General features: G+C 37.8%; 4 protein-coding genes across 6 annotated transcripts in view; all 4 read right to left on the bottom strand.

Moving 5' to 3' along the window:
* LOC104727293 overlaps positions 1-1377 on the bottom strand; it is a 2370-nt gene extending 993 nt beyond the window's left edge. The window contains exon 1 of one of the 3 annotated variants that reach the window (XM_010446359.2): positions 1008-1377. In XM_010446359.2, coding sequence (XP_010444661.1) covers positions 1008-1204 — 197 coding nt within the window. In that variant the 5' untranslated portion in view covers positions 1205-1377. Of the gene's footprint in view, positions 1-530 lie in introns of all 3 variants that reach the window. The other 2 variants (XM_019232537.1, XM_019232536.1) reach the window with 2 other exon arrangements.
* LOC104727292 (subtilisin-like protease SBT1.7) lies at positions 4553-7139 on the bottom strand. The gene has a single exon (XM_010446358.2). The coding sequence runs from the start codon at positions 6997-6999 to the stop codon at positions 4720-4722; it is 2280 nt and encodes a 759-aa protein (XP_010444660.1). The 5' UTR covers positions 7000-7139; the 3' UTR covers positions 4553-4719.
* On the bottom strand, positions 7252-9005 carry LOC104727291 (uncharacterized protein At4g02000-like). The gene has a single exon (XM_010446357.2). It carries the CDS (start codon positions 8933-8935, stop codon positions 8045-8047), a length of 891 nt encoding a protein of 296 aa, XP_010444659.1. The 5' UTR covers positions 8936-9005; the 3' UTR covers positions 7252-8044.
* LOC104729087 (uncharacterized protein ycf36-like) lies at positions 17956-19522 on the bottom strand. Its single transcript, XM_019233216.1, has 6 exons — positions 19385-19522; positions 19220-19297; positions 19035-19130; positions 18664-18699; positions 18407-18588; positions 17956-18323 (listed from the first exon to the last, which is right to left on the bottom strand). Exons 1-6 carry the CDS (start codon positions 19505-19507, stop codon positions 18158-18160), a joined length of 681 nt encoding a protein of 226 aa, XP_019088761.1. The 5' UTR covers positions 19508-19522; the 3' UTR covers positions 17956-18157.

The following is a 19888-nucleotide window of genomic DNA, read 5'->3' as shown; positions in this document are numbered from 1 at the left end:
TTTTGGTGTTTTCTTCCTAATTATGAGCGTTTAGTTTTGTTTCTATATATATATGTATGGATAATAAATTATGCATCATTTTCTCTATCTTTATAAAAGAGAAGAGACAGAAAGTTATGCGGGGAAATTGATCATATTAGATCATTCTAATTGTATTTTAGCTAGCAATTAGGAGTTTGGATTCCTTTTCAAACGCGTAGTAATGGTCTACGATTGTCTCCCTTATTTGTAGAAGCATTAGACTTTGACTACAACAATAATTACAAACTATGAATGAAATGAAAATGAATCTTTGCATATTCGAAGTATAAGTTCTACATATCTGATTTGTCAAATTCTAGAAGGATATAAGCTAATAATGGTCGTGAAAAAAGAAAAAAAACTTTACACCTATATAGTCAAGACAATGTTTTCATCTACGAGATAAAAGGTAGAACGGATTTGAAATCATATGATACGTCTTGGTCGAATTGTATAATTATAAAAGTAGTTTTTGACTTAAAAGCACTATATAGAAAAGAAGNCTCGATCTCGTCGTCGTCGTCTCTCCTGTTTTCTTCGAATTCGAGTTCGTGCTCGTACTACTACAGCTACTGTTCCGACTCACTGACACTTTCCCGTTTGTTCGGAGCTCAATCTCCGGCGTACGGACGAGTCCTAACCTCAAAAAATCCCAAATCGTAGATGACTTAGGGTTTCTGATGGAGTTCACACGAGCCGTCATGCTCGACGATCTTCGAATCTGTGGCTGCGGACTCGGTTGACTGTAATCGATGAAATTGTTGTTTTTGATTTTCCGGTCCGATCTATTAATTCCGGTTCGTCTGTATTCAACCGATTCGGATCTCGTGATTAACCGGGTTGGTTCGGGAAGTAGAAGACCGGCCCCGGCGTCTAAACTGACGGAGTGACGTAACGGAAGGATCCGTCCTTTGAAGAACAATTCGTCGGCTGTGCTCATCTCCGGAGCCGGTTCACAAGAATCCGACCCGGCTCTAAACGATGACCCGATTCCGAATTCGAATTCTTCATCGTCTTCTTTGGCAATCGATCGTAACTCGCTGTTGTTCTCGTTCGGTAGTGAATTCACAGGCAAATCACATAGAGACAAAGCTTCTTCTTCGTCTTCGTCTTCTTGTTCTTGATTGAGATGATGAGAGATCAAAAGGGCTGTTTCATCATCATCTGTACAAGTCATCGCCATATTCGAAGCTTCCGAGTTTCCAACGAAGAGACAGAGAGGTAAAATAAAAATAAGAGTTTACACAAAGAGTGGAACAAAGAATTTGAATATTTAAAGAAGACAAGAAGAGAAGTTTCTGTTGAAAAAGTCAAAAACGATTTCGACCTTTTTTTTTTTTTTTGTTTCTTTTTCTATCACTTAACCTTATTATATAGTATAGTCTTTTGATACATAATTGCATTGTATTTTATATATACTTGGAGCAAGACATAAGCAATCGAAAAAAAAAAAAAAAAGTTGGTAATTACAACAATACACCGAAAGTTATTTGTGTTTTTAGAAATGTTAACCAAAAAAAGAAAAATCATGAGAAGTATGAGAGTCCTCTAGTTTACTAGCATAGATGATAGACACGGTTTTTTTCTTCTTTCCTTTTACTTTTTACTTTCTTTTTCTCTAGCAGTATCGTGACCATTTTCTACAGTAAGTGACAGCATGGTCAATATAGTTCTTTACGTGAATAAATATTTTGTAATTTTATTTATTTTGGCCTAATTTTGTGTGCTGAAAATAATGCTTAACTGATTGTATATATATATATATATATATAAAAAATGGTCAACTTGCATTACCGTCCAATTTTGTGATTTTAAATTTTAAAACCTTGATTTTTTGGGTCACAGTTTATTAGTATAACAAAGTGTATTAAATACTATTAGTTTCATAGCCTGTTTGATGTGTAAATTGCTACGTTTTTTTAAGGAAAAAAAAAAAAAAAGAAGAAGAACACACATGATAAAGCTGAGAGGTTGTAAGATATGGCAGCCTTTTCTTTTATTTCCTACTTGCTTTTTTCGATATATGAAAACATAAATTGTTAAATCATTTTTTGTTTGAAAAAACCAACAAATGAAAACATAAGAATAGCTTATAAGGTTGGGTCTGTGGAGGAGTGGGCCTAGACCACTATTCTTGGCACGCGATAGCTACACTTTACCCAGCACCATCACCATCATCTTCAACATGCATTACATTTTTTTTATCATCATTATTATCATTTGTTTTGGTGTTTTCTTCCTAATTATGAGCGTTTAGTTTTGTTTCTATATATATATGTATGGATAATAAATTATGCATCATTTTCTCTATCTTTATAAAAGAGAAGAGACAGAAAGTTATGCGGGGAAATTGATCATATTAGATCATTCTAATTGTATTTTAGCTAGCAATTAGGAGTTTGGATTCCTTTTCAAACGCGTAGTAATGGTCTACGATTGTCTCCCTTATTTGTAGAAGCATTAGACTTTGACTACAACAATAATTACAAACTATGAATGAAATGAAAATGAATCTTTGCATATTCGAAGTATAAGTTCTACATATCTGATTTGTCAAATTCTAGAAGGATATAAGCTAATAATGGTCGTGAAAAAAGAAAAAAAACTTTACACCTATATAGTCAAGACAATGTTTTCATCTACGAGATAAAAGGTAGAACGGATTTGAAATCATATGATACGTCTTGGTCGAATTGTATAATTATAAAAGTAGTTTTTGACTTAAAAGCACTATATAGAAAAGAAGAAAAACATAAATAGTTGAAACTTGCGGTGTGCAAATCACAACAATATGTGTTTGTCAACTTTTGATTTATTTAGATGATGGCCACTATTGTTCATTGCTTGTGACTCATGCGTCGCTTTGTTCCATTGTTTTGTTTTTGTATGATTAAAGGGCCGCAAGAAACGACGTATTATATTGTCGTTTATACTTTTTCTTTACGTTTTTAATTCATATTTTTCAAATCTTAATAAGTGATCCTGTTAATCTGAATTGGAACGTAAAGGATAGTTGGATACCTTTTAACACACTTTTGGTTTTCGTTTTTTGTGTCTAATTTTCGAAAATATATTAAAAATACCGAACTTTCCCTATACACATTGTACGTGTTTAAACGAATGCCCATATGTGTAATGTACTGCGTATATTTAATTTTCGCATGTGGATATCGGTAATCGTGAAATGCCTAATATTTGGCTTCAAAATCTTAAAGATGTTTAGAATCATGCAACGTGAACCAACATTGGCCACGGAAGGCATGATACGAAATAGACTTGTGGAGTGTATAGCCACTATTAATCAGATAATGCATTTACTAAACGACACGACACACGAATACAGGAAACAACGACTCCACCACAAACGCTTGGGAATAATAAGGTTTCCATTCAAACCAATAATGGGCCAAACATTTTAAAGCCCATTCAGTTACACCGTCTTAATAAAGCCCATTCAGTTACACCGTCCTAATAAACCCATTAATTCACCGACGCCGAAGCCTAATCATGTTTTGTTTTCTTTTTGATGGGTGACAAAGAAGAGGTTTTCTCACCGACAAATCTAATCATTGATAATCAATGCATATGCCTATAGAGGCTAATGCCTATGGTATCAATTTCATAGTTCAGAAACTCTAGTTAAGGAGCAACCCTCGGTAGATACATTTGGCTAAAGTCTAATCAACAGAAAAATCTTACTTACTGACATGATGGTAAACGGTGAATTATCAAATATTCTTGACTTTTTGTTGATCATTTCTTTTTCCAGGCACCCGTTGTGCCCGGAGAATATATTTCTTTTTAAAATTAGGAAGATAAAAAACAGCGAGACATCCACAAAAACAAACTAAACAAGCCTTAACAGACTGCATGCTGTTTTTTTTTTTGCTAAACAAAGCTTCTTATANCACCATCACCATCATCTTCAACATGCATTACATTTTTTTTATCATCATTATTATCATTTGTTTTGGTGTTTTCTTCCTAATTATGAGCGTTTAGTTTTGTTTCTATATATATANCTATTAATCAGATAATGCATTTACTAAACGACACGACACACGAATACAGGAAACAACGACTCCACCACAAACGCTTGGGAATAATAAGGTTTCCATTCAAACCAATAATGGGCCAAACATTTTAAAGCCCATTCAGTTACACCGTCTTAATAAAGCCCATTCAGTTACACCGTCCTAATAAACCCATTAATTCACCGACGCCGAAGCCTAATCATGTTTTGTTTTCTTTTTGATGGGTGACAAAGAAGAGGTTTTCTCACCGACAAATCTAATCATTGATAATCAATGCATATGCCTATAGAGGCTAATGCCTATGGTATCAATTTCATAGTTCAGAAACTCTAGTTAAGGAGCAACCCTCGGTAGATACATTTGGCTAAAGTCTAATCAACAGAAAAATCTTACTTACTGACATGATGGTAAACGGTGAATTATCAAATATTCTTGACTTTTTGTTGATCATTTCTTTTTCCAGGCACCCGTTGTGCCCGGAGAATATATTTCTTTTTAAAATTAGGAAGATAAAAAACAGCGAGACATCCACAAAAACAAACTAAACAAGCCTTAACAGACTGCATGCTGTTTTTTTTTTTGCTAAACAAAGCTTCTTATATAAAACGGCATTACAAGAAGAGCCCTTTCCATTTTTTTTTCTCATAATTAAAAAAGTTTACGACTATGTCCAGCTAATCGCCACGGGGCTTCCAACCACGTGTTTCCCATCTGACCATTCAATAGTCCCAAAGCTGTTAGATCCAGACGCTTTTGATGAGTCTACAGTAAACGTTACCGTATACGATTGCTTCTCGTTAGCTGCCTTGAAATTCAAAACCGCCGGTTCAACCGAAATCTTGACTGCTGTCGTCTCGGATGTTAATTTAACCGAGTAAGTCCCCGCTCCTCCCACGCTCGTTACAGTGCGCGTGTACTTGTACGCTCCAGCTTCCTCAACGTTAACGGCGAACGACGGGTAGTTCAAATCAGCGACGGAGTAGGATTTACTGGGATCGCAAGTGTAGTTACGTCTGGAGACACTTCTGATTTGCGACGATGTGTAGTTCAACGCGCAGAGGAAGCCTAAGTAATCCTCCGTCGTTAGATCGTAGATGAGTCCTGGATTAGTGGCGGTTGCTGGTGACACGTGCCCTGCACCGTGTTCGAACGGCGTCGAAGGCTTCCCCGTAGCGATGTCGAGTAAAGGTTTACCGTCTTTGTAGGTTTTGTAAGCTGTGGTCATAAGAGCAGATCTAATCGCCGCGGGGCTCCACTCGGGATGCACCGCCTTGAGAAGCGCCGCTAAACCACTCACGTGAGGGCAAGACATGGACGTTCCGGAGATGATGTTGAACTCCACGCGGCGAGAATCGGAAGCGAGTCCGGTTGGTCCAGCAGCTCTGGTCCACGCGGCGAGGATGTTGACTCCAGGAGCGATCAGATCCGGTTTAAGAATATTAGGCGTAATCGAATTAGGTCCTCTCGAGCTGAACGCCGCAACCACCGGTGATGGTTTAACACCGACGACGGTTCCCAAGATTGAAATCGTGGCGGTTGGATGAGGATCGGTAGTTACGTAATGCCGGATAAGATCACCGGCCTTTTCACCAACGGTGGTGGCCGGTAACAAATGAGCATCAGCAACAAGCTCTTCACCATTCGCCGCCGTGTTAGCCAGAATCATCCCAACTCCACCAGCTTCTTTAACCACATCTCCTTTCTGAACTCTAGCATTAACTCCTCTGTCACACATCACAATCTTCCCTTTAACTTTCTCCGGGATCAAAGTTCCGGTCATACAGAGATTACCATTAGTAGCGTTACTAGCATTCCCGGCGTAGATAAACGGAAGCAATTTATCAGGCAGTGCTTCTCCTTTAAACAAGGAGACTCCGGTGAAGTTCTTCCCGTTGCCGAGAATCGCAAGGGCCGGGAAATCACGATCTAGAGTACCCGCACCAACAGTTGTAATCCATGGAGCAACGTTTGATAAACTGAAGCTGCTAGGACCAGCATTACCAGCTGAGCAAGATACCAAAATCCCTCTTTCCATGGCGGCGAAAGCTCCGATAGCAACACCGTCTCTATAATACTCAGAGGTACCACCGCCTAGAGACATAGACAAAACGTTGACATTATCGGCGATGGCTTTATCGATAGCAGCTAAAATATCTGAGCTGAAACAACCACCGAGCCAACAGACTTTGTAAACGGCGACACGAGCGCGTGGAGACATACCACGAGCTGTTCCCGAAGCGAAACCTAATAAGCTAGCTCCTTCGACGACGGATCCAGCGGCGGTCGATGAGGTGTGGGTTCCGTGTCCGTCGTCGTCTCTAGGAGATCTCGATTCTTTAGATTCGTCGATTGGTCCCATGGTTGATTCGTAGCCGCGAGCGAAGAATCTAGCTCCGATTAGTTTACGGTTACAGTGAGAAGCGGTGAAGTTGGTTCCGGTCTCGCATCCGCCTTTCCAGGTAGACGGAACCGGACCGAATCCTTCGTCGGAGTAGCTTTTACTCTCCGGCCAGACTCCGGTATCGAGAACACCAACGACGACGTCGGTAGATGCGCCGGTTTGAGGGAACAGATCTGCGTTGTGATCGTCGAGGCCGAGGAAGAGAGGAGTACGAGTGGTGTGAAGCTCGTAGCGGTGCTCCGGTAAAACAGAGAGAACACCAGGTTGAGTCATGAGGGAGTCGGCTTCGTCTTGAGTGAGACGAGTGGCGAACCCATGAATGGCGTTCTCGTAGGTGTAGAGAAGCTCGGCGGAGTCGGAGATAGATCTGAGAGATGAATCGTACCAGTTAGAGTGGAGGTCGAAGGAGGACGGCATCTGAGATTGAGCCATGTGAACGATGTAAGTTCCTTGTTCGTTGGAGGAGGAGGAGGACACGTGGCGTAATCCTAGACAGAGGATGAGAAAGAAAGCAGTGGTGGAGGAAGAGAGAAACGACGACATGATTGAGGACCTTTGGTGTGTTGTTGTTGTGTGTGTGTGTCTCTCTCTCTGAATCGAAGAAGAAGAAGAAGATGAGAGAGGGGTTTAAATACAGTGGTAGAAGAAGAGAGAAGATGAAAATGATGCGTACCAAGGAATCATTTTAGAGGACTCCGTTTGTGTTGTGTCCACTCTTCTTCTTTTTGACAGTGATGACTATTCTTTTTTTTTAATTAATACTCTTTTGTGTTCACATAAGTGTACTTATGTTCATATACGGATACCGTATTATTATCGTATATCATTGTCTCGAGAGGCTCGTTGCTTTATCGTCTCGAGATACTGATTCTATTTTTTTTCCAAAGTACGTTTTATATATAATAAACTGAAACCACAACCATCAATGGTGAGAAACCATTCTGGTAAAAGAGGGTTATTACAGCAAAACATGAGAAACAGAGTAATATTAAAGTGCAGAGACGTCCTTAAAACGATTGGATGATGGTAAGATAAGCTCAACTCCAAATTATGCACAGTAAAACCAAGAATTCAATGAGCATCATTGAAAATGGTCTTAAAGCATACATCATAAGCGTAGGGTTTGAAAGTTTCTTGATTATCCCTCCATCATCATCAAAAAGATTGCTGTCAATGTTCTTCATGAATTTCTTCTACGGCCATTCTTCTTTATCTGATATCCAGATCATAACACCAGAAGGTGTGAACAAAAAACAGCTACTAGCTTCATCTAAAAAGTGAAAATTATAATCTAAGCCATCCAAAAAATCCTAAGTGACACTGATGACTCTCAGAGACAAAGATACTGAAGATTCTCTGAGAATTAGAAACTTTATCCAGTTATCAGGGAAATTCATGTTCAGTCGAGTAAAACCGAACACCGGGAGCCTTTCTTCGTGGGCGAGTATTCCTCTCTGTTTCTGACTGAACATGCTTGCCTTTCCTGCGTTTAGAACACTCACCATCTTCATATTTAATTTTTTCCTTCCCCCTGGTATCGTTCTTAGCTTTTGATGAGGCTCCTAGGAAGTCTGAGTTTGAAGAAAGTCTAGATTAGGAGTTTGAGTCTGAGAGGGTGGGCAGCTAAGAATTCCTCCAGATTAGGAGCAGGATTAGCAAGCCTTGGTGGTTGCGATATGGGAGAGAAAGATGAAAGCACAGAACTTCGAGCGGAGGGTTTTTCGCCAAGAAAGCTATAAATGTTCGACCCCTCTCCTTCCTGAAAAACCTGAGCAGTTGGAACATCAAGGATATCATCTTGATAGACGGGTGGGACAAGATACGGACAGTGGGCGGAATCATGATTGATGCGAGAACAGTTAGTGCAGATCTTATTGAGTTTTTCATACTCAAAACCTATCATGGCTCCTTCCCCTGATTCAAACCTGACCTTTCTAAAAAAACGCAGACGATCTGTGATTCCAATTTCTACCTTAACTCTTATGAAATCAATCTGCGTGGAAGTCTCTTCATTGAAGTCCAAATGAACAATCTTCCCTAGAGTTTTAGCAATGAACGTAACAGAGGCTTCTGAAACATAAGGCAAAGGAATACCTCTTACTTGGACCCAAAGATCAATACTAGTGAGGAAGTCCATCTCCGGAAAGTCTTCCCACCTTTGCAAAGCCACAAACCAGTTGTCAAACACCCAAGGTCCTCTTCGCAGAACAGTAAACAGATCAGCCTCTGAGCTGAATAAAAACTGGACGTAGGAGTCATCTAAAACCCTTCCATGAACCCTCGTAGCAACACCCCAATGATGTGGTAGATAGAAGATAACACGTCTAAGCTCTTGTTCTCTGGGATTAAGCGGTCTCCCAATCAAACTAAGCCGGTTTCTAGCTAACACATCAGCATAAGTCGAATGAGGAACAAACAGTTCTGGGTCATCTCTGCCCAAAACCATGTATTGCAGGTCATTCCACAACTCGTCCGACATCAGAAATAGCAAAAGAAAGAAAGACCAGGGATAGAGGTAAAAGTAAATGGAAACGAGATAAGTAAATATATAGGAGATAGGAAATAGTAAAAATATATAACATTAACTTAGGGAGGAAGAGATATAACCCAAAAAGTCAAAGAAGACAAAAAGGATGGTAAACCTAGGTAGGAGATGATTATCAAAAAATCGCTTAGGGATGAGGAATTTGTCTGTTTGTGTTTAGTGAAAAGTTAAAAGAAACCTCAAAGAAAAACTTAAAGATATATATATATATAGGTAGAAATCTATAGAAAAGGTGTTAATTAAAGGGAAGAGGTGACAGACCAGAGTAGGTTCTTACCAACCTTTGTTCGTGATCAAAAAAACCCGTTAGCCACCTAGGAGTTCCACTGGCAACATATGAAGAAATCCTCAGGTCCGAAGTAACACTTTTTGCTATCAGTAAGGCTCCATTGTTGCAGTTAGTCGGCTCAAAAAGAAGATACCAATGTGGTTTATCTTCACCAAACATAAGGAGATGAGAGATAGAACTAACTAGCGCTGGCCAATGATGAGGATTATGCATAGCTTTGATGATTTCCATAGTGGTTGCACCAAAAGTCACATTTTCAAAGTGTAAACTTTTCATACTTTCCAGTGCCCATTCCCAGCTTTTGATTTTGGCCTCAAAAACTGAATTAACATCTGCAAATGATCTTCTACTGTGAAGGACTACTTTACCATCATGATCTCTAACCACCCAGGAAGCACCAGATAAGCAGAACGATTTAGACCAGGAAAAGCCAATGTTACATTTTACTTCTCCCTGAAAAGGAGGTTGCCATTACTCTTTCTGCTTTGATATAGACTTCAACGGGGATACATCCTGCTTATACACTAAGGACCAATCTCTAGTGACATCCAAAGCTTTGTACACTAAGACATCCGGAGCCAATATTACACCATCAAAAAGAAAACTATTTCTATTCTTCCATAAATGCCATAGGATCCAAGCAAAGGCTGACTTAACTTCATCAATAGAATCAATTCTCTTTTCCAAACCAAAAAGATAATACATATTTTCAAAAATCGATTTACCAAAGCCCAGATACGGAGATGGAATGTCAGAAAGGGCCCAGACTTGTCTTGCAAAGGGGCAAAGGAAGAGGATGTGATTAATCGATTCAACCTCTGCATCACAAAACATACACCCATCAACATTCCTTATTGCTCTAGTTCTCAAACGTTCAACAACTGCAAGGGCACCATTAAGAGCTTTCCAAAGAAAAACTTGAATTTTTGGAGCAGTGTTTACATTCCAACAAGCTTGTAGAACCGGATTCGTGGATGGACGAACTTCAGCAACACCCAAAATATCTTTCTTCTGCAGTCTAAACATCAAATCATATCCTGAGCTTACTGAATAAATACCATTTCTAGTTTCACCCCAACAATACGAATCATCAAACCCGATCCTGGGTTTTATCGCTTTAATGATATTGATCTCCGAGTGATGAAACAATGATCTTAAAAGAAAGTCATTCCATATTCCTGTATGATGGTTGAAAAGATCAACAACTCTAAGATTGATGTTCATTAAGGAGTGAATACCCTTAGGCCTCATAGCTCTACCATCAAACAGCCAATTGTCAATCCAGACCAAAGTGTTTTTCCCATTACCAATGACTCGTTTCAGCCCTTTAGAAAGTAATTGTCGACCAAAAATAACACTTCTCCAACCATAAGAAGGATTTCTTCCTGTTGCGGCACTCAAAAATTCACCAGTCGCATAATACCTGCTTTTAAAAAATCTTGAGAAGAGGCAATCTGTATCATGAAGGAGTCTCCATGCTTGTTTAGCCAACAAGGCTTGATTGAAGATTTCCAGGTCCTTAAATCCAAAACCTCCAGCAGACTTTGGCAGAGTCATTTTTTCATAGCTTATCCAATGAATTTTCTTTTTATCTTGAGAATTACTCCACCAATAATCCATCATTACAGAAATCATGTTCTTGATGATGCCCTTAGGAAGCTTATAGCACGACATTGCATAGACTGGAAGAGCCAAAGCTATAGATTTTAAAAGAACTTCTTTACCTCCTTGCGACAGATTTTTTGCATACCAACCGGTTAGTCGAGAGTGGAGCCTATCCTTTATAAACCCCAACAATTGTTGTTTCGAGCCACTTAAACATTCAGGGAGACCTAAATATTTTCCTGCACCACCTTCGAGATAGATCCCCAGATTCTCTTTTATCCATTTCCAATCTAAGTTATTTGATTTAGATCCAAATGTAATAGCTGATTTTTCTTTATTAATCACCTGACCAGACATCCATTCATACTTCTGCAAGCATCTTATCATCTCAGCACATTGAACTCTTTTGGCTTTACAGAAGAACAGACTATCGTCTGCAAATAACAAGTGATTAATTTGTGGCCCAGAGTGATGAAACTGAATACCAGTGATATTGCCTGCCATTGTAGCTTGATCGAACAAATGAATCAAGGCTTCAGTGCATAAGACAAAAAGAAAGGGAGAAAGAGGATCTCCCTGTCTAATGCCTCTTTCAGGCTTGATTAATCCAACTGGCTCTCCATTTATTATTACTAAGTAACTCACAGAGGAGACACATCCCATAGTCCAAAAAATCCACCTATCATGAAACCCAAGAGCTTGAAGCATGTCTTTTAGAAAAAACCATTCGACCCTGTCATATGCTTTAGACATATCTGTTTTGACCATCATGAATTCTTGAGATATCAAAGGATGATTGTGGAGACTGTGAGTGATTTCGTGTGCAATCAGAATATTGTCGGAGATCAATCTTTCTGATACAAAAGCAGCTTGTGTTGGAGAGACAATAGTTGGTAAATGCTTTTTCAATCGATGTACCAGGATTTTTTAGACAATCTTGTAGATCACAGAGCACAAACTGATAGGTCTAAGATCTGTCATCTTTGATGGAGCCTGGATCTTAGGGATGAGACACAAGTGAGTATGGTTCCAACCCTCAGGAATAATACCAGTATCAAAAAATTGTAGAACCTCACTGTTAACCTGGTCCTTTATAACATGTCAATACTTTTTAAAAAAGAAACCAGTTAAACCGTCATGGCCTGGAGCACTCTCATTGCTAATCGAAAATGCAGCCTGCTTTATCTCTGCTATAGTGATATTCCTTGAAAGGTCTTGGTTCATATTGTTTGATACTCTTGGTTGGAAGTTAAGGAGCAAATCACTAACCGGAGTAGGAGTCGAAGATTTAAACAAATCAGTGAAGTACTTAACTGCAACCTCTCCTTTTCCCAGCTCTGAAAATTGCTCTATTCCTTTATCATCTACCAGGAAAGGTAATGAGTTCTTTATTCTTGCAGCTTTCACTGATGCCTGAAAGAATTTAGTGTTTCTATCCCCAAGAAGGAGCCATTTTTCTGTGCTTTTTTTGTCTCCAATACACTTCTTCCTCTCGAAAAGCAATGGCCAATTCTCTTTTAATCACATTTATTCTCGTGAAACACGGATGTAAAGATGAATCTTGTGTTGCCAGCTCTTTCCGCAGTCTTTTAATTCTAATCTCNATGTAAAGATGAATCTTGTGTTGCCAGCTCTTTTCGCAGTCTTTTGATTCTAATCTCTGAACTAGACCATGCTCTTTTCTTCCAACTTCCAATAGCCTTTCTGCAATTTTCAAATCTTATCAGCACAAAACTATTGTTGTCCGTAACCTTCTTATCATTCCAAGCTTTTTGAATTACTTCCATAAAAGAAGGATCTTTTGCCCACCTTTTGTCAAACCAAAATTGGCTCTTATGAGGCTCTTTATGACATGAAAAATTAACCAAAACAGGTTTATGGTCTGATCCTAGCTTCTCAAGAAACTGTTGTCGACTACTTGGAAACAAAGAAAACCAAGCTGGGTTTCCGAAGCAACGATCAAGTTTGCACTGAATCCACTGTTTATGTTTAACTCCACCCCACGTAAAACCATTTCCAGAACTACCTAATTCAGTCATATCACAGCTTGCCAAAAGCTCTTGAAAAGGGTGAAAAGAAACGAGATCCCTTAATGGTCCTCCCAATTTATCTTTATTGGATAATATGGAGTTAAAGTCACCTATCATACACCAAGCTTCTGATCTAGATAATCCAAAATCAGTGATTTTATCCCAAACTGCAGATCTAAGGCCTGTAATTGGATTCCCATACACACAAGAAATGAACCACACTTTAGAACCACAAGAAACTTTCATATCTATAATATTTTTATCAACAAACAAAAACTTGATATCTATACTGTCTTTCCAAAAAACTGCAAGTCCACCACTAGTTCCTACTGGTTCAACCGTTTTAAGGTTACTATAGCCTAACCAACCTTGAACCTTTTTCAAATAAACACTTGAGTTCTTAGTTTCCATGAGGAAAAGGATATCAGGAAAATGAGCCTTTCTCATTTCCTTGAGATGAAGAATTGTCCAAGAGTTCCCCAGCCCTTGACAATTCCAGCTCAAAATACCTATTGATCTTGCGGCAGTTCACCTGGAACCACCGTGTTTGTGTCTCTCTGGAGACTTTTGGCCACACCATTCTCTTGTTCTTGAATTAGATTTTTCCCACTAATCTCCATCTGATTATCTAGAGATTTATCTTGAGTTTTCAGATTTTTCCCTTTACGATCCTTAGTATTTTTTAACCAAGATCTTGGTCTTTTAGCAGTGGGTAGCTTCTGTTGCAAATTTTTTGAGGAGGAAGCCTCTAAACCATTCGAGTATAAGGCTGAGGGAGAGCAATAAAAAGAGTTACCTTGAGGCACGCTTTGAAGAGGAGTTCCATAACTCAAGGTCTTCTGATTCATCCCATCATGTTTTATTGCATCAGCTAATAGTTTTGGTGATGAAAATTCTCCAGTTGTAAAATTTTTGTCACTAAAATCAATCTCCTTGTCTTTAGAGAAGGCTCTTGTAGAATCTTGAACTGCTCTTTGCGTTGTAGTTTTAAGTCTCGAGTTCTTCGGATTCAGCAGATCAGCTTTGATTGAATCAGCTAGAACATTTGATGAGGGACAATCTCCAGCTATAATTTCTATCTGAGCAAAAGGACATCTACTTTTATCATGAGTCAGCCTTTGGCACTGAAAGCATCTTTTTCGAACTCTTTCATAATCAATACCAATCTTGACAAGTGACCCATTTGGAAGTTGAAGTTCTTTGAAATTTTTCAGCCCTTTTGAAATATCAAGTAAGATCCTAACCCGAACATAGTCCTTGCTTTGAGCCTCTTTCTCATCAAAAGGAACCTCTAGAACCTGACCAACACAACCAGCAATTTCTGTAATAGTCTCCTTCGTATAGTGATTCACTGGCAAATTACGAAGCCTAATCCATACTGGAAGAAACATCAGATAATTGGCAGGAGGATCTTCGACCCATCGCTCCATAACTACTCCCCAATCATCTTGAGTCCACACCCCAGTCTTCAAAATTTCATTTATATCTTCGTCATATTTGAAAATGAACTGGAAACGATCTCTTGATAAAGCAACACCTCTGACTCTGTCATATAGTCTCCAAATTCTTGGCATCTCTAAGATCCAATTAGACATACGCTGATAGTCAGGGTTAAGAAACCGACCTATTAAGCTTTTTAAGTTTCTTTCAGATGAGTAAAACTGAGGAAGATTAGATAACACCAGAGGTTTATCCTCTTCATCTTCAATTGACATATCTTGAATATACTGCTCCAAGTGTTTCTCCATTAAATTAACGAAAAGAGGAAGGGGAAACAGAGCCACCAATTGAGCACAGTTTTTTCCTATTAAATTCTTATGAAGATTTTAACCAAACCTATTGTAACAACGGAAGATGAAATCAGAATTAAAGAGTAGAACCCGAGTTGAATTTGTCGGAATCCGGACAGAAGATGGGAATATCTCCGGATCAAAGCTAGAGCTGAGCTAGGAGTTAAAGATTGCAATGAGATTGACGGTGGTGAAACCCGGTTTGCGACGGCAGAGTAATTGACGGCGTTAAAAACGGCAGCGAGCGAAATAGGATTGAGCAGCTATGAGAGAGAACGGAGCTTCATCCAAAAAGATACTGATTCTATTAATTAATTTTTTTTGCTGTGATTTGTTTGTATAAAAATTTCCTCTTACATAGAAGAAAATACTATGTAAGAGTAACTTAAAAATAGAATATTATTTTCTTCTATGTACTATTATTCTATTTTTAACTCTAAAATAGAGTTAGTGTAAAAAAAATAGTGATGAGAATAGAATTGCTCTATATATAGATCAATTTTATTATTTTCTCTATTTTAAAGTAAAATATAGAATAGGATTAGAATAAATATTGCTTTAAAATAGAGATTTAACTATAAAATAGAGTGGGGTTGAATATACTTTAAAAATGGTAAGAGATAAAAGATGGTACAGTAGTATTATTATGTAGGTTCGATAGAATCATGATGCCATGTGGTTCAGAATACCATTATGATGTTGGTTTGACGTTTGAAAACCATTATGAATAATCGAATATATATATACGGTATAGCCTTTTTTAAAAAAATTGTCGTCTCTTGTATTTGTAATTTGTTAAAACCATTATTTGTATTTGTTTGTACTCTCTTGTCCAAGGTATCTATAATCATGCTTTTTCTCTTCTTCTCAAGTATTTTTTTTGAGTTAATATGTTGTTATGTTGGTTTCCACGTACGTACGGTTTGTATTAATGCGTTACGAAATGGAAATAATCGACAATGCAACAAGGAGTTGGGAATGACTTGGTGAAGTGCCTCATGACTCACCAAGGCATGATTACGTAAATGCGAACTTTGTAGGTCTACTAACCAATGAAACCAAAACAATTCATCTCTTTTGTGCGTGTTGTGTATAATTCTTAAAATTTATTAAAGATAAAGAAAATAATTATGAAAGTATACGAATGACCCACTCAAAAAAAGTCAATAAAAATAAAATATATAGTCTCGTTTTTGGTTTTAATTTTGAGCTTTTATATCAATAAAAGTGGTTACAACCTATAATATACCCAATATCAGTGGGTACATTATATTCCGGTTGAAGTAAAATGTACTATTATATTGAGGTGAAAACGTAATATGTTTTTGTTTGAAGAAAAGATAACTCTGATCAACTGTTCCGATTGATTTTATTTATCCATAGGATTCACTGATTGAGCCATTGAGCCATGCAAAATTCATTAAACGTAATTTATTTTGGTATTACAGAGATACAAATATAACCGAAGATGCAAGTGAGAACACACATAATACTAAGATTTGGATCTAAGCACAGCTTTTTGGGATTACGGCCCATGTGTCATAACATGCCATTCCTCCAGATCTCTTCCCATCCTTTACTTTCCTCTAAAAGAAATCGAACCAGATCTCTCTCTCTTATCTCTGCAAACTCCAAAGTCCAAACTCCTCCAAACCATCCACAACCGTTCGTTATATTCAAGAGATCTGACATTTTATTCTTCTCAGTTTCCCATTCCAAAAAAAGATGTGCAGAAGAAGCTCGATGTTACGTTACACACTAGGATTATGAAACCTTTCCTCTAAACGACATTGATATTAATTACATGGGAACTAGTCTACTGCAGAAACAAATGAACAACATATACGTTTTCAGAGTAAATCCAAAACATTTGTAGTAACTTCCCTATTTTCCCCGATTAGTTGACTGAGGTTCAATCATTCATTGGTTCAATTATGACAGTTAGGACAGCTGAGTCGCAACAAGTAGATATTAATTCGCGACATGTGACCTTAACCTAAACTAATTAATTAGTAGTATTTACTTTTATTCAAATCCTTGGAATATCAACCAAACTACACTAATCTTCTTCTTTTTTTTTCCCAACGACCACATCATACGAATTTCCTGCCTAACACAGCTTACACTAATTATTTAATATGATAACATCTGCAAAAACAAGATATATATTAACCGACGAGTTGTTTAGCGCCTGGTGTTGTACGGTACGCTAAGTGTCGATTCCGGTTAACAACGGTAAGATACCCCCACAAATTCGATGTATACATCTAGAGTAAGTCTGAGTCAACAATTTTGTCTTACCTCGAAGTACGTTTTTATGCAAGAATCTAGGTTCTCGTGATTCTCTTTTGTTTGTATGTACACAGTACACAACAATACTCCTTGGTTTGCATGTCCGCATTATACATCAAAAACGTCTTAATGTACACACTTTATATTTATTTTAATTTTGTTTCTTAGTAACATCTATGTACACACAGCACTTTATTTTAAAGTAGTGTTTAGGTAAATTACCTTCACATAAAAATCTATGTGACAGTCCCCGTGGCGTCCATTAAATGCTTTAACTATATCTTACTCAGCAAGTTATCGTCGTCGGAATTTTAATGGTTGTCGTGATTGTGCAGGTTTCACCCGTTACATTTTCTTTCATTTACCGTCGTCAATTTTATAATTTGATCCCACACATGAAGAGATAAACACTAGTCGTAGATTACATTAATGTTTTACTCACGCAACGCAAAAAACATCCACTGATATTACGTATGAGAATGTGTAGAACAAATTTATTTCCGTATAACATGAATTAACGTGTCTTTCTTTACATCAGACCTAACTAAATTCCCATCCAACATAGTTAACCTTACAGTCCATTACACAGTGATACGTTTTCATATAGTTTTGTTCATAAACTAAAAGAATACAAATAAGATAAAGAGTAACAACAGCAGAAGCTGGCAGGTTGGTCCATTTTATTGGACTCTTACTGATAATGTCACGATAAAGAGTATTTGACTCATTGTTTTTTTTCTTCTTTGAAATTTAAAGTAGAAAGTACACTATATCTAAGTAAATTTAACTGGACCACGCTTTTTCTTGTTTTGGAAATTGAACTGTGTGCCTACCAAAAATTTTATTCTAGGAACATCTTTTTCTTTTCTTTCGAAGTTTTAATTTTTTAACAATTCACGCAACCTATCAAAAGAGTAATAACTCTTGTGCTTCTTGCCTTTCAACTGATAAAGTTAATGGTCCGTTAATGGGAGACTTAAACATCATTAATATGGGCCTTTAGTTCTTGACATGATGACCCCTGTGGTCAACGAACCCACGAATGCAATAATCTCTGATATAGTGATGATGAGGCTTTAGGCTATTAAAGCCATTTTAATCAAAACTTACGTAGAGCTTGTGTGTTGTGTTGATTATTCTGTTTTGACAACTATTTATTAACGAGATCTTCCCATTTGCAGTATTGACCGCCGGCTAATGCACGGTAGTAACGGTCTCTGCAATAGACAGGTCTTCCATCAGCAGCCTCAGCCGCGGCCGCTGCCAGATCATCGTCGGTCACAACATCTACAGGTAACCGAAGCAACTGTTCTTTCCTGCGAGTTTTGTATTAGTGAAAGAGGTGAGTTTGCTACTTCTTTTTAAGCCATAAATTTTTTTGATCAGTCTCCATTAATACCTCATATTGAACTTATTGTTGGTTCTTGAAATGGAAACTTCTGTTTGGTTATCTTTGGCTCCCAGAGTGGTTTTAAAGAAATCCTCGACTGGTGTTGCGAATACGAATAGTACGAATGCTGACACGAGTAAAGCTCCTGTTCCGACTAATGTTTGTTTGAGCATCTTGATTACTGGCTTCACCTGAAAATCACAAACTCTGCTGATTTTTGTTTTTGCAACATTGACTCAGAAACATTGTTTGTGTATTGTGCTTACCTTGTAAGAGCCTAACAACCTGTCGCGAGCCAACACCTGAGGACACAAATTCAAAGTCATAGTAATTCATCAGTTGCTTTAGTTCTTAAATTCTGTAGGAAGTGTTAATCTCATATACATATGAATAGAGTTCCGGAACGGGTGATAACTTGGCACTTGGCAGTGCGTAGATCCATCTACAAGCTTTTTTGCCAATGTTTTGGAATAGATTTTGCTTTGATACTTCATACTAATTACTCAGGTACATCCACAAAAGACTAATTTATGGAGAACTATAAAAATCAGAGGTTTTCAAAATTAGCTACAACTATGAAAACTTGGTAGCAATAAGATTGTGTTGCTATATTTCCTCATGTAGATAGACTACTAACCTCTGGTGGTTTGACCCACATTTGCCCATCATACCATCCACTCTCTTCATATGGTATAACTGCAGAAAGTAGTCTATCTCCAACGTAGCTCCATCCCTAAGAAAATATACCCAAAAGTCAAAAACAAATCAAGCTTTCACAAGTAAAGACTTCTTTTAAGAGAAGAAGTAGAGCAAGTTCAATACCAAGTAAATTCTCAAGACAATCAATGAAACCAGGAATAACGTTCCAGTACCCGCAGCTAGAGCAAATCTCAAAGGCTCCTGCAACATAAAAGAATATATATTACAATCTGTACTAAAAACAAAAAATCTTGTGGCAGGAGGCAGGCTCTGTTTCAAAAAGCTCACTCTGGAAGGTTTAAAGCTAGCAGCTGCAATAGGAACTCCAAGAACAGTGAAAGTGACCAACCTAAGACCACCGAGACGAATAAATAACTCGCTTGGACCCAATTCTCCCCATGAATACAACATTCATTCCTTTAAACACGAATGAGTTTTCGTCTCAGAACTCCCTAAAACATTTCTGACAATCTCAAAAATTCCTTTCTTTTTTGGTCTATTTTTTGATTTTTTTTTTAAATCAAGAAATGAGTGTTTTACATTATTGTCCAAAGAAAACTAAGATAATTACAAAGAATACCTGGGTCTAACCAAAAGAAATCGGATCTAATACCCGAAAAACTGAATCGGTATCTTTTAAAAAAAAACTGTAAAATTTATGTTTAAAACCGCTCTCTCTCGTCTTTCTTCGGGAAACTCGAATCGATTTGGGTGAAACTGTAGAACTAGGGTTTTCTCGTTTTCTTTCAATCAACCAAAAATCGAGTAAGAAGATGGTGAAAACAAGGGGGG

Source organism: Camelina sativa, chromosome 11 (assembly GCF_000633955.1).
Source record: "Camelina sativa cultivar DH55 chromosome 11, Cs, whole genome shotgun sequence".
NCBI classification, from domain to species: Eukaryota; Viridiplantae; Streptophyta; class Magnoliopsida; order Brassicales; family Brassicaceae; genus Camelina; species Camelina sativa.
This window is presented reverse-complemented; position numbering and strand designations above follow the sequence as displayed.

What these genes read in the sequence shown, in the direction of transcription:
- LOC104727292 (XM_010446358.2), bottom strand. Translation starts at nt 6,999, where the DNA reads ATGTCGTCGTTTCTCTCTTCCTCCACCACTGCTTTCTTTCTCATCCTC.
- LOC104727291 (XM_010446357.2), bottom strand. Translation starts at nt 8,935, where the DNA reads ATGTCGGACGAGTTGTGGAATGACCTGCAATACATGGTTTTGGGCAGA.
- LOC104729087 (XM_019233216.1), bottom strand. Translation starts at nt 19,507, where the DNA reads ATGTTGTATTCATGGGGAGAATTGGGTCCAAGCGAGTTATTTATTCGT. An exon ending in TTGTCTTGAGAATTTACTTG is followed by an intron (nt 19,131 to 19,219) that starts GTATTGAACTTG and finishes ATATTTTCTTAG; the next exon opens with GGATGGAGCTACGTTGGAGA. An exon ending in GGTTGTTAGGCTCTTACAAG is followed by an intron (nt 18,589 to 18,663) that starts GTAAGCACAATA and finishes TGTGATTTTCAG; the next exon opens with GTGAAGCCAGTAATCAAGAT.